Source organism: Melanotaenia boesemani, chromosome 10 (assembly GCF_017639745.1).
Source record: "Melanotaenia boesemani isolate fMelBoe1 chromosome 10, fMelBoe1.pri, whole genome shotgun sequence".
In the NCBI taxonomy this organism is placed as follows: Eukaryota; Metazoa; Chordata; class Actinopteri; order Atheriniformes; family Melanotaeniidae; genus Melanotaenia; species Melanotaenia boesemani.
In genome coordinates, this window is record NC_055691.1 from 21,006,435 (window position 1) to 21,018,836 (window position 12,402).

At 39.4% G+C, this 12,402-nt stretch overlaps 2 protein-coding genes across 3 annotated transcripts; one reads left to right on the forward strand and one right to left on the reverse strand.

The window, feature by feature from the left end:
* Positions 1–460: 460 nt before the first annotated feature.
* On the reverse strand, positions 461–6,373 carry LOC121648102. The gene is made up of 8 exons (XM_041998050.1): positions 6,186–6,373; positions 5,201–5,336; positions 3,483–3,585; positions 3,190–3,331; positions 3,038–3,110; positions 2,478–2,571; positions 1,993–2,180; positions 461–793 (listed from the first exon to the last, which is right to left on the reverse strand). The coding sequence occupies exons 1-8, from the start codon at positions 6,285–6,287 to the stop codon at positions 603–605; spliced, it is 1,029 nt and encodes a 342-aa protein (XP_041853984.1). The 5' UTR covers positions 6,288–6,373; the 3' UTR covers positions 461–602.
* On the forward strand, positions 5,331–10,599 carry LOC121647985. 2 transcript variants are annotated; one of them, XM_041997848.1, is made up of 6 exons: positions 5,331–5,741; positions 7,503–7,631; positions 8,317–8,510; positions 8,998–9,145; positions 9,283–9,487; positions 10,136–10,599. In XM_041997848.1, exons 2-6 carry the CDS (start codon positions 7,530–7,532, stop codon positions 10,441–10,443), a joined length of 957 nt encoding a protein of 318 aa, XP_041853782.1. In that variant the 5' UTR covers positions 5,331–5,741; positions 7,503–7,529; the 3' UTR covers positions 10,444–10,599. The 2 variants fall into 2 exon arrangements, with proteins under 2 accessions (XP_041853782.1, XP_041853783.1); XM_041997849.1 differs by having other exon boundaries at positions 10,140–10,274.
* The last annotated feature ends 1,803 nt before the right edge of the window (positions 10,600–12,402 follow it).

Here is a 12,402-nt window from a genome sequence, read left to right on the forward strand (position 1 = left end):
ATTCTTCTCTGCTGCTTTGATTACACTCTGAAACCTCTTCCTGTTGTCCTCAGTGCAGGCCCCGTGCTGTGATAGTTAAACCAGCAGGCTCTCAATACTAGAGTGGTAGAAGGTCTTCAGCAGTTCGGTGTCCATACCGTTCTTCCTGAGGACCCTCCTGGAAGGACACTGTGATGTTGGTCCTCCTCACTGTCGGGCCCATGTCTGGACCGCTGGAAATTACAGTAAAATACACCCTGACATACATTTAAGAGTGGATATGTTAGACCGTGTAATGTAAGGTTGTATTTTGCTAATTTGAAAACAGCCAAAAGCTTGCAAGTGGAATATCATTGTCTTGGTTTTAATGTGCTGAAACAAAACAACTGTATGCATGTCTGTGTGGTGTGTGAATAACTAATGGAACTAACACCTCCAAATGCACAATTCAGGAAACAAATAAGTACTCAGTAAACAAGAGTGCAAACACAATGTCATTTATTCCGACCACATAACACATCTCAACAGAACTATTTAACTAACTTAAACAAGTAACAACAAGAACCATATATAACCATTAACGCAAACAATGACCAAATATGGACAAAAGAAAATTAAAAAAATCAATCACGAATAGTGTCTTTGAGTAACTGAACAGTCTCCTCCATGCCTGTCATTTCAAACATTTTTGTAACAAAGTCTGCATCCCGGCACTTTGGGCAGCTGGGTTCATGGGCCACCCATTGATCAATGCACACCTGGCAACCTATCAGGCCACGGCAGCATGAGCTTGCCACAGGGTTCCTCATTGGATCTGCAAGATGCATGAAAATTGTTTGTAAGAACAATTAGTTGTTCATGATTAGCAGCTTCATGTCAGTTTATTCACTTAAAGAGGAAATATGCCGGAGGTCCGGAATAGCTGACATAATTAATTACATGACCTGACAGATTAGGAGTGAGAATGGAGGCTCTCTGTCGAAATTAACCTATCCCCATAATTATAAACAATAGATTTAGGGATGTCCCCGATTTCATTAATTTTGGGGGATTGGTTATCGGCGGATCAGTACATGTGAAACCGATCTTACTGTCTTCTTCTCTGTAAAGAAAAGTTCAAGATTTGAGCCGATAGCTCCGGTATTTCTTCAGGACGTAGAGAAGCCAAGCTAAGCTAAGGTGTTTGTGTTGGAATCTCAGTGTCAAATCGTATTATCGAGTTGTATCACATGAGCTGAAAGATCCAATTGTAAAGCTTCTTGCGGTGACGTGCTGTGTCAAAGATCTTTAGTTGTCGAGATGCTTCACTCCTCTGTCTGTGAGTCGTCTCCATGAATGAAACTTTGTTATGAACGCAATAATTGACGTCTAAGGACTAATATATCAATGGAATAGTATGGAATTTTACACAGTGCTGTAATTTATGCTACTATTACCCTTGTTACTTGTTTTTGTGCAACTTTTTTTCATTGTATATTAGAAAAATACACTGCAAAGGGTAAAATATTTGATGGAGCTCATAGCAGATAAAAACTGCCTCTAAGAATGGCATGAGAAACAGTGAGCAAATGGGACAATTTTGACATTTGTATTATAGTTGCAAGTTATATTTTTAAAGATAACTTTTTTATCAGCAATAACACAAGACGTACCGGACGATAAATCCCCCCAAAAATGCCCCCTGGAGTCCAAAGGGTTAACAAAGGTCCACCGGAAAAACATGTCTTCAATTTGGCAGCATTATGTGGTGAAAAATCGGAATCGGCAAAAATCGGTATCGGTAGATCAAATTTTTTAAAGATCTGTGATCGGCCAGAAAACTGCATTCGGTCTACCCCTAAATAGATTAGTAGGTACATTCCCTATGATTATCAGTGTTTTTTGTTTTTTAATTTGTGGGGCAGCGATGTGAGCTTCTCAACACACAATGATAATTGAAGGAAATTAACCAACTCATACAACTTAGGGATTATTAAATGCTTAACTATGCCTTATATGTGTTACCTTACACACCTCTGCATATGACGCATTTGAATGTGGCCTTGACTGATGCCACCTCCTCATCCGTCAAGGCTATTGTGCTAACTTTATTGGCCCTGGCAAATTGTCCGAGGTCTTGGAGGGCTTTGGTGATTGCTGGCAGCTGTTCTGCTGCCAGGACCAGCTCCTCCATGTTTGTGATGTGGCTCTCCTCTGTGACACTGGTGGAAGGCAAAACAAATTTGCAAATGAGAAAAGGTCCCTGCGGTTCTCCAATTTTAACTTGTTGACACTGTAGTTAGTCATGAGTAGATAAGCAAGCAGCTTAGTACTTAGATTACTTGCTTGGCCTTGCAATTTAAATAGTTGTTAGCTAGTTAAAAGGATAACATATTTTACCATATATATTTAAAGAATGAAAAATATAAAAGAAAAATAAAAAAATAACATTGTAACACTGTCATCCATATATCTATCTCCATTGAGCATGAAAAATCATATTTAAAAACACTTCTTACCCACTCCTCCTCTTCTTCCTCCTTTGCAGCTCCTCAAAGTCCAGTTGTGGGACAGCAACAACCTTCCTGGCATTTTGTCTCCAGAAGGCTAGGCCTGAAGCAAAGATACAACGCTGATTATTTTGCTGAAGGAGGATAATGTCTACTGGTGTTTCTTTACCAGTTTAATAAGCATGTTAAATGTTGTTTTGTCAATAAAATAAGTTTTAGTTTAAGACTTTCCATGTATGAATAAGCATGAGGCTTTCTGAACTTATGGCTTTAATGGGCTGTCCTGTGGCAGACAGATGTCAGCAAATTCACAGAAGAGCTTGAACCTTGACCCCACCCCATGTCAATGATTTATAAGCAAGGAAAAGAAGTAGAGTAACATTCAGAAGTTAAAGTTTGTTACAAAACAAAGCAATGTTAGCAACACAAAATACACTATTGCGATTAGTCTATGTTACTGATTACTGTTTAGTAATTATGAGTGGTATTTGACGCTTATGGAATAAGAATAAGATATTTGCTCTAACAGGTGATTGGTATCACCCAACAGATGAGGTTACATCACTTACCTCTTGAAAAAGAGTTGAAGCTTGCCTGAATAAAACATTTAATTTCATCAAAGGATCGAGTGAACAAGGCATTCTGCCAAAGGTAAACAACTTAACATACCATTAGTCCCACTAGACTCCACTAACTTGTTCCCATGTCCATCGCATAGAACAATGTCCATATCGCTCCTCAGCTCCCTCCTCACTTTTTCAGACATTGCTGGAATTGTGGCATCAGCCAGGCTGAACTCCACAATGAGTGAGGCACCATCTATCGTCAGGCTGCCTCTTTCCACCCTTCCAAGTAATATATTCCTTCCAATGCAAAGACAAAGAGGGGAGAGGTACATAAGATTTGGCGATGATTAGAACTTTTGTGCATGTTATGCATGAGAGTTTTTAATCACCATTTCTTGTTTATTTTCTGTTAATAAACCATGACAAAGAAGGTTATTTGGTCTCATACCTGGTGAAAAGTTTGGCAGGACGTGGGGTAGGGGGCCCAGCATGTCCGGTGGATGTAGATGGTCTTGTCATAAAGGTGAAGGCTGGCTGTCTTGCAGGAGGAACTGTGACAATTAATCTTTTTTTTTTCATGAGATTTATGATGTTAGGTGACTATCAAAACCAACTCACGAGTTACCAAGAGGCTGACCAAGGGAATAAAAGCTATTTTCTGGACAAACTTCCATAGGCTAAGGCTTAAAACACAAACAGTGAAAAACCCACAAAAACCTTTAAAAACATCCAAAACAACAGTGCAAGCCAGCAAGCACGTGTGCTTCAGCAAAAAGTAGGAGCTGGTTTGATGATCAAGCATGTTTTTTTTTTAACTCCTCTAGCTTCCTGGAGATGAATATGGTGTCTGTACCTGCATGAAGTTTGCCCCCCATCCTCAATAAAATATAGTTTCTATTGTTTGTGCAGCATTTGCACTAGTTTATGCTGAAAAAAATTAGCGTTTGTCTTGTTTTAGAATTTATGGTATTGCAAGTTTACTATTGACACTGTGATATGTGTTTTGATGTAACATTGCTATGACTGTGACACCAACCACTCGTGATCACAGTTACAATTTAATTTGTGTTTTTATTACGGATGATCCCATCTCTATAAACGCCTACTTAAATTAAATATGAAATTGTAAGTGTAATAGCTGTAATTTGCCAGCAGAGGGAGTTTCTCCCAAAATGAGCGCTGGGTGTGTTGGCTTGCTGGGAGCTGCCTCTTTCTCATACCAGAACCTACCTCCTGCAGACTGCAGCTCGTGTGTTTTTGTAGTTTCCTTCCTGCAAAAATACCGGGCCCACCTGAGGGCTTGCAGCCTCCCATTGTAGTCAACATGAACTTAAAATGGTCTCTTTCCAAAGTACTGCAAAAATTTGCATTTTTCATTGCACTTCACCTGCTGATGTAAAATCACGAGTTTACGAGTGGTATCTAAGGCGAACACTGATAATGCATTGATATCAAATGGCCATTACAATCACAAACTTAAAATAAGTACACGGTTTATATAAATGGGACTGTCAGTAATAAAAACATTAATGCAACTGCAGTTGTGATCACGAGTGGTCGATGTCACAATCATGCTACATCAAACACACGTCAAAGTGTCAAGGGCAGCCCACAGAGAGAAAGTTATATGAGTTTATGCAATACTGGAAAAAACTGAACCAGCACAAATGATAATTTTTCAGCATAATCCAGCACAAACGAATGAGACCACTTTAGGCTCAGTTGGAAAATGGGAAGCTGCATGACCTCAAATTCACTTTTCAAAGAGTGTTAAATATCTCGAAATCTAAAGCAGCACCAACAATCACTTTTTCAACACAAACCAGCGCAAATGCAGCACAAAACTGCGTACTATTGAGACTATTTTCATCAAGTTTTATTGAGGATGGGGGCCCAACTTCACACAGGTTGTCTTTGTTCCTCTAAGATTGTAAATATAATGTACAATTTAGATGTGGACCAAACAATTGTCAATGCTATCTTAACTGTAGTAGAAAAAGTAGCCTACCATTTCTCACCCATTTTAGAAACACAGAACCAATAATGAATCAATTACAATTCAATTAATTTGTATAGCGACAATTCATAACAAAGTCATCTCAAGGCGCATCAATAACAGATAATAGCAGATAAATCAGTTACAATAATCATATGCTTTGGCCTTACCAGGAACCGCTTCAGACCGCTCCTCATCCCCACAGACCTCACATCGATGTAAGTCATCATCATCGATGTAGCCTGTGGTGCTGGGCAGTAGGACATCACCACCGTCCTTTATTAGATAAATTGTGGATGGGATCAGCTAAGGGAGAATGGAAGACAATGACTTTCAAAAGTTTGATACACTGTTATGCATCCACACAGTCCCACTTCAAACTTTGTTTTCTTCTCCTTCATTCCTAAAAGAACAACATGTCACTGTCCAGCCAGATCTTAATGTTATATTTTCCAAGTTGGCATATTGTCATGAACTATGGCTGGTATCACATAACATTGGTCTGTAATGCTTCCATCCAATGTTCTGTCCTGTTATTAGTCTTTAATTTAATGTGTTGCAGATTTTGTTTTTTTCTGACATGGTTTATATCAGTGCTTCTCAAACTTTTTAGATCCAGTGCCCTCTAGCTATTATCCAGACCTCCTTCCTCTCCCACCACAGATATACTGTATAAAAGTGGGATGAAATGAGACAAGATCACAGTATGAGGTAATTGAAAACATCAGGTAAGAATCTGATTTAGGATGACAAAGAGACCTTGCTGGGTCTGAGCTGGAATGATCTTATTTGTGCTGTTTCGGAAAAAGAAATGAATGAAAGAATGATAACATGTGGAAAACTAATATCTGCTGTTTAAATGTAGTTTTAGAGTTTTACCTGAATATCTAATGCCAGAGCAAACATATAAAGTTTTGGATTGCATCCGCCATGTGCCATCCCACCACAACAACCAAACTTTATTTTCCCTCACATTTTGTTACAAAGCCAAAAACTGCAGACACAAAGCCATAAATGGAGCATATTAACTGTTGTTATGGAAGAGTTTTAGTTAGAACATTAAAAGTTTCCCTCTGATTGAACATAACTCTACCACGTTATTGTTAAACACCATCATGTAATTACAGCAACTGTAATGAGAAAAATAAGAATTACCTTAAAAATCCGGGAAATGTTGTCCAGTGTCAGGTCCATGTGCCGAACATTAACACTGCGGGTCCCACGCCACAAAGTCACTCTTCCGAGATCCATATCCATATCCAGAACCAGAGAGAGGAATTAAGAGCAATGCTATTCGTTTCACACCGTCTGCCTTGCAGAAACGAATGCTTTGCCCGCTCAAATTTGTGACATGTCAAACGGGTATTAGTAGTCCTTAATAGGCCTACGTATCACGCACATTCACCCGCTCAAATTCGAAGTTGCTCCCGCGTATACTCACACAGAGATGGCTCTTGATGCACACCTAGATTTAATCAAAACTATGATGTCAAATGGCAAAACTTACAATGAAATTTCCAATACGTTGGTTTCAATGGGTTTGGAGAAAGGCGCGTCGGTCCCGAGTATAAAGAAATTCTGCGCAAGTCGGAACCTAAAAAAAATAGACTGGTGTCAAAGTGTCAGTTGGAGGGCGCAGTTGTGGATGCAATTCAAGAGGTAAACGGCCTTCATATGATAATAAGTTTGAACATTGCTCACTGCCAGGTAGAGCAGCGGCGCTGCCTGTAGTAGGCCTACATAAACAGCAATTGATAGCATCATATTTAATTTAATGGTTGTAAACTGCCTATTCACAAACGGGATAGCCTGATTTGAAGACTGACATTTTTGTCATGCATTACTCTTCAGATCATGATGGCAACACAAATAACTGCATATTGGTGCTGGGTGGCCAGCTCTTGGCCACAGTGGCACTACACAATGAACGGATTTGTCACCCGTGTTCTGCTGAAAAAAGCACCTGTACGCATGCCGAGAAAAACTTGCTCCGCTAGAAGCCCAGTAACATGTTAGGGCTGGACAATTAATCGAATTTTAATCATGATTACAATCATGCCTTCTAACAATTATAAAAACACTGTAATCGAAGAAAAATCATTAATGTCACATGTATAACAGGAACACATATAGACTGGCTATTCATTTTTTTATTACCATTATTATTTTAATATATTATTTTACTCCTTTACTTATTTCAAATTTATTTGCAGTTGTTTCTTTAAAAAGTTATATTTGAGGTTGAGCTTTGGTGGTTCAATAAACACTTATTAAAATCAATAAATAATCGTGTACATTAATCGTGATTTCAATATCAATCAGAAGAATTGTGATTATTATTTTTTCCATAATCGTCCAGTCTACTACTGGTCTAACCACAGCCAATGTATCTTTATGATACTATAACATTTTATGTGTCCAAACCTCAGCTTGTGTGTGTGTTTGTGTTTAATACCTTTTATTCTTTTTTAGACAGGGCCGACTTATGGTCGGAGGTTGATGAAGGGATACCTCCATAGCAAAGGCATCCATGCCTCAGAAATGAGAGTTGCAGCTGCACTGAAGGCTGTTCAGCCTCCTTACCACGAGACTCGTTGCCAAGTGAGTATGCACTTAAAACTTCTTTGTGTTGTAGCCTATTTTAAGTTCAACGGTAAATGCAAATGCATTTCACATGTGTGACAATAAATCAGCCAGTGAAAAGGTCTGGATTTCCCTTTCTCATGTTTTTAAAAGTCTGTGCCCTACTGGGACTACTTTACTCGGAATGCACCAGGCCTCTTGTAGTTCTGTTGTGTCGTAATTGTTTTAAGTTTCATTTTTGGCCTGACCGCATGAGCCTAGCAGCCTAGCAGCTACACCGCAGAAATTGCCATTTGTGTTATATGCTGCATTAATCCTGTGTGTCTGAGTTCCGTGTGCGTTCGTACTTGACAAACCACACACACCAACAACCATACAAATACATCTATGCAGGAAACAAATCATCTGCACCTCCTGAACCTTCAGTAAATCTGGCTGAACTGTACTGATGGAGTTTGCCTTTTCCTTCTGACCGAGGACGATTCAGTTGACGCGCAATCCCGAATCAGTTAAACGCATACAATCCCAAAAACATGTTCTTCTAGTTGATGTTAGTGCTTTTCAATAAATGGCTCAATTTTTGTGAGATATGAAATTTTATCCATTTACAGCTTGCCTACAAACAGTTTATTGCCCCATTTCTATCTTTTAAGTCAAATATCCCTTTCAGTTACATTGAAACCATTGTCAATCTTTTCTCTAGGGCTTGAGGAATCTCAATCCCATGCCGTATCAAGCGGCATATTTTGGTCAAAAGCTTCACATGGACCAAAATGAAAAGATGGCCATGTATGGGGTGACATATGTGGTGGCCATAGATGGCTATAGCAGCAAGATTGTGGCCTACTCCATCATGCCTGTAAAAAACAATCTTGTTATATATGATGAAGTGTACAGGTGAGTTGATATGTGGATTATATATGTACAAAGCTGTGTGATTTCTGATGAAAAATGTTTTACTGATGAAAGTTTTTAACAACTGCCCTTCAAGTGAAGTTTAAGTTGAAGAAAGTTTGATAGTGTTTTGGCTTACAGTTGTATAGGAAAGAATAAGAGCCAGCTTGGACTGGACTGATCAAAACAATGTGCAGCTCATAGCAATAAAAATGAAAAGTCTTTACCCTGTTGGCTTTTTATTATATGTTTTGTAGTATTATTATTATTAATTTTTCTAATGCAGCATGACATGATTAAGGGATGAGAAAAAATTTTTGAATGTATTTGGGTAGTAGTAAATATAAAATTATACATTGTAATTATCCACAGCCAACTGATGAGTCCATTCAAATATAAAATATGTCATTAATTTGTGATAGGGTGTGCAATTTGAATGAAATGGTTACGTTTTTTTGAGCTTTTATTTCTCTTTTCATTGATTGAAAAGGAATGCTGTTGTGACCTATGGCCTTTGGGATCAGCTGAGGGTGGATCACGGAGGAGAATTCTATCTCTCACTCTATATCCAGGAAAAACTGTCAGGGTACAGGTTTCGGCAAGACAGGGAACCATGCCAGCAGACAGCATCAACAAGGGTATTTAAAAGCTTTTCAAAATATAATTTTTCTCAACATGAAATATGTGTGTATGGGTATGTATTTTTCACAACAGAATTGAACAGAACAGAACTTATTGATGTTTTTGAATTCCCTTCTGCTCTACATTTTCACAGAACCACAGGATCGAACGTGTGTGGCCAGAGGTGAACAACAGGGTCACCTATCCACTGAAGGCAGCCCTGGTTCACCTGGTGGACCAAGAGCTTATTGATATGGACGACAGCACAGTCCGATACTGTGTGTCAAACCTGACCTGTCAGGTAGCCAGGATCGGAATCCAACGCTTTATTGATGCTTGGAATTCTCACACAGTTTCAGGTATTTCTTCAATTTTATGAGTTGTCACCGCGACACAAAAATAAGTTCCCATACCTGGGAGGTTGTTATGAGAATAACTTCCCCCTCAGCAGCACCTGGTATTGCCTGCTGCTTTCTCTGTTCCCACTGAACATTTTCAAGTTCAAAATGTTACCGTAAACGATGTGTAAATACAGCTCATCTTAAAAGCATTTTAAAAGAGTCCCTCAATTATTACACATTTTGTTTTATAGACTTAATTTGATAATAAGTTTAATTTTTTCATCATAACTCAACACAAATTAAAGGATTTTAAAGGATTTTAAAAATATAATCATTAGATTTACATAAGAACTGACAAACTAGCTCATTTATTGTTTTTTGGCTGCAAATCAGCACATAATGATTTCCTTCTTGATGACACATTCACATGAATTTGATATTACATAAGTTAAGCACCTGACAACACTTTACTGTTGGTGTTACAGTTGCCTGTCAGGCCAAATCAGACATACATGGACACAAACAGTTTATTTCTGTGTAATGTCAGTAGACTTTAGCATTACTGATACTGGGATGGGGACAGTTTGTTACAGTACAGTACAGCAGAGTGTGTCTCAATACCAAGAGAAACATACTGTACACTGATTCAACATTGTCTTTCATAAGGAAGAGGGATTCCAAATGTCCTGGCTGAAGGTGGATGTCAGGTGAAGCTGTCAGAACAACATCTGCCAGGTTCAGCAGAGGCTGCTGATCTCTACCTGCAGGAGAGGGGGGCAAACCTGACCAGAGAGTCAATATTTGGCACCAATCCCTTTCAGTCTCTGGAAGACCAGCAAAATGCAGAACAGCAGTTCAACATTGCATACCCAGACTTGGGGAGTCTGTTTAACAGTGCCGTGAACCAACAGCATCGCCCCTTCCAGGAAGCTGTAATGGAGCTGATCTCTGTTTTGCGGAGACAACAAGTCTAGAGGGAAATATGTGTTTAATTTTCTTTTGTCCATATTTGGTCATTGTTTGCGTTAATGGTTATATATGGTTCTTGTTGTTACTTGTTTAAGTTAGTTAAATAGTTCTGTTGAGATGTGTTATGTGGTCGGAATAAATGACATTGTGTTTGCACTCTTGTTTACTGAGTACTTATTTGTTTCCTGAATTGTGCATTTGGAGGTGTTAGTTCCATTAGTTATTCACACACCACACAGACATGCATACAGTTGTTTTGTTTCAGCACATTAAAACCAAGACAATGATATTCCACTTGCAAGCTTTTGGCTGTTTTCAAATTAGCAAAATACAACCTTACATTACACGGTCTAACATATCCACTCTTAAATGTATGTCAGGGTGTATTTTACTGTAATTTCCAGCGGTCCAGACATGGGCCCGACAGTGAGGAGGACCAACATCACAGTGTCCTTCCAGGAGGGTCCTCAGGAAGAACGGTATGGACACCGAACTGCTGAAGACCTTCTACCACTCTAGTATTGAGAGCCTGCTGGTTTAACTATCACAGCACGGGGCCTGCACTGAGGACAACAGGAAGAGGTTTCAGAGTGTAATCAAAGCAGCAGAGAAGAATGCTGCCCTAATGGTACAGCAACCTTTTCTACCAGACCTCTGCCTAATAAGTAACAACTGAACTGAACTGGTTGTATTATTTTCAGATGATGTGATCTTGTGCAGCACTGGAGTAATACGCATTTAAAAGGTTAACATCTGTGTGCCAAGATATAGACAAAGGAGGAAAGAACAGTACTAATTTAGCCCAGTTCTCACTGTTATTCTGTACTTCCAGTGAAAGTAGGCTCTGCTTGTAGAGTAAGGACACCTCTCATGAAGAGTGATACAGCCACTGATTGTAAAAACCTCACATTGCTGTAATTAGAGGGATAAAAATAACAGTAATAGTTTGCCAGGGTTTGTGGGTGATTCGCTAAGATTGCTTGCGCCAAGGTCACAACTAGCAAGATGGAGATGGAGGTATTATTGGAAGAGAAATATTGGAAAATTGAAAATCCATAGATGAAAGTATCTCCGCACAGCCAAAAAAGTCGCTAGTTAATCAGGACATGGATAAGCAGTTGCTGTGTTGTGCCAACATGGTCTGACATCATGAGGTGCGTCTTCTGTGACCATACAGTGAGGTAAACCATGACAGCGCTGAATCAGGAGTAACGCTGGTCATTTATGTCCCGGTGCAAGGGATCAAAGTTGGGGTACATAGCTTTCAATACCAGCTGGTCTCGAGCGACTTGGAGATGGGAACGGCACACAGGAAGTAGAGGAGGGAGAGCTGAGCGCTTGGTGAGCTCTCCATCCAGGTCAGGAGCGCACTGCAAACATCAGAGTTTAAAAGTAAAAATAGAAAGACAAAATACATGTCTGATTTAATAACCGCTGATCAAAGCGTTGAATATTCAGTTTCATTTATATAAACTCAGGTTGATTCACGGTTTCCCTTTGATGTGTTGATTATTGATACATTTAAGAATGAACTAAATGACTGCACCAAACATCTGACTGATACACCTCTGAACTCCTGCAGATGGCTGCCTCCGCTCTCACCCAGAGGGTGCAGCCTCGCGCCTGCCTTTAAAAAGTGTTAAATCAAGGCGCAGAAATAGCGGCCGCACATTTACAGTAGTATTCAAATAGTGCGTGCAGAGCTGTCTCATCCCAGTCATCATTGCACGTTCTGGCTGAAATGTCCATAATGCAGATTCTCTCCAGGCAAACGTGCAAATCAGGTGTATAGTATTGTAAGGCGCAATCCATTTGTCATTTTAGATCAGCGACTTTTGCTGTGATGTCAGGTAGTTTTGATACCCGCAAACCAGATCCGGTCCAGATCCTGGAAAGTTGTTTTCGTGAACAATGACGAAATTATTTCATTGACGACCCATGACGAGACGCGTGCGCGAGTTAGG

Excerpts from the sequence above, each read along its gene's own strand:
- LOC121648102 (XM_041998050.1), bottom strand. The coding sequence starts at position 6,287 with ATGGATATGGATCTCGGAAGAGTGACTTTGTGGCGTGGGACCCGCAGT. Across the intron at positions 3,332-3,482 it reads CCTGCCAAACTTTTCACCAG|GAATATATTACTTGGAAGGG; the intron begins GTATGAGACCAA and ends TTGCATTGGAAG. Across the intron at positions 794-1,992 it reads CAAATGCGTCATATGCAGAG|ATCCAATGAGGAACCCTGTG; the intron begins GTGTGTAAGGTA and ends TGCATCTTGCAG.
- LOC121647985 (XM_041997848.1), top strand. The coding sequence starts at position 7,530 with ATGAAGGGATACCTCCATAGCAAAGGCATCCATGCCTCAGAAATGAGA. Across the intron at positions 7,632-8,316 it reads ACCACGAGACTCGTTGCCAA|GGCTTGAGGAATCTCAATCC; the intron begins GTGAGTATGCAC and ends TCTTTTCTCTAG. Across the intron at positions 9,146-9,282 it reads AGCAGACAGCATCAACAAGG|AACCACAGGATCGAACGTGT; the intron begins GTATTTAAAAGC and ends ACATTTTCACAG.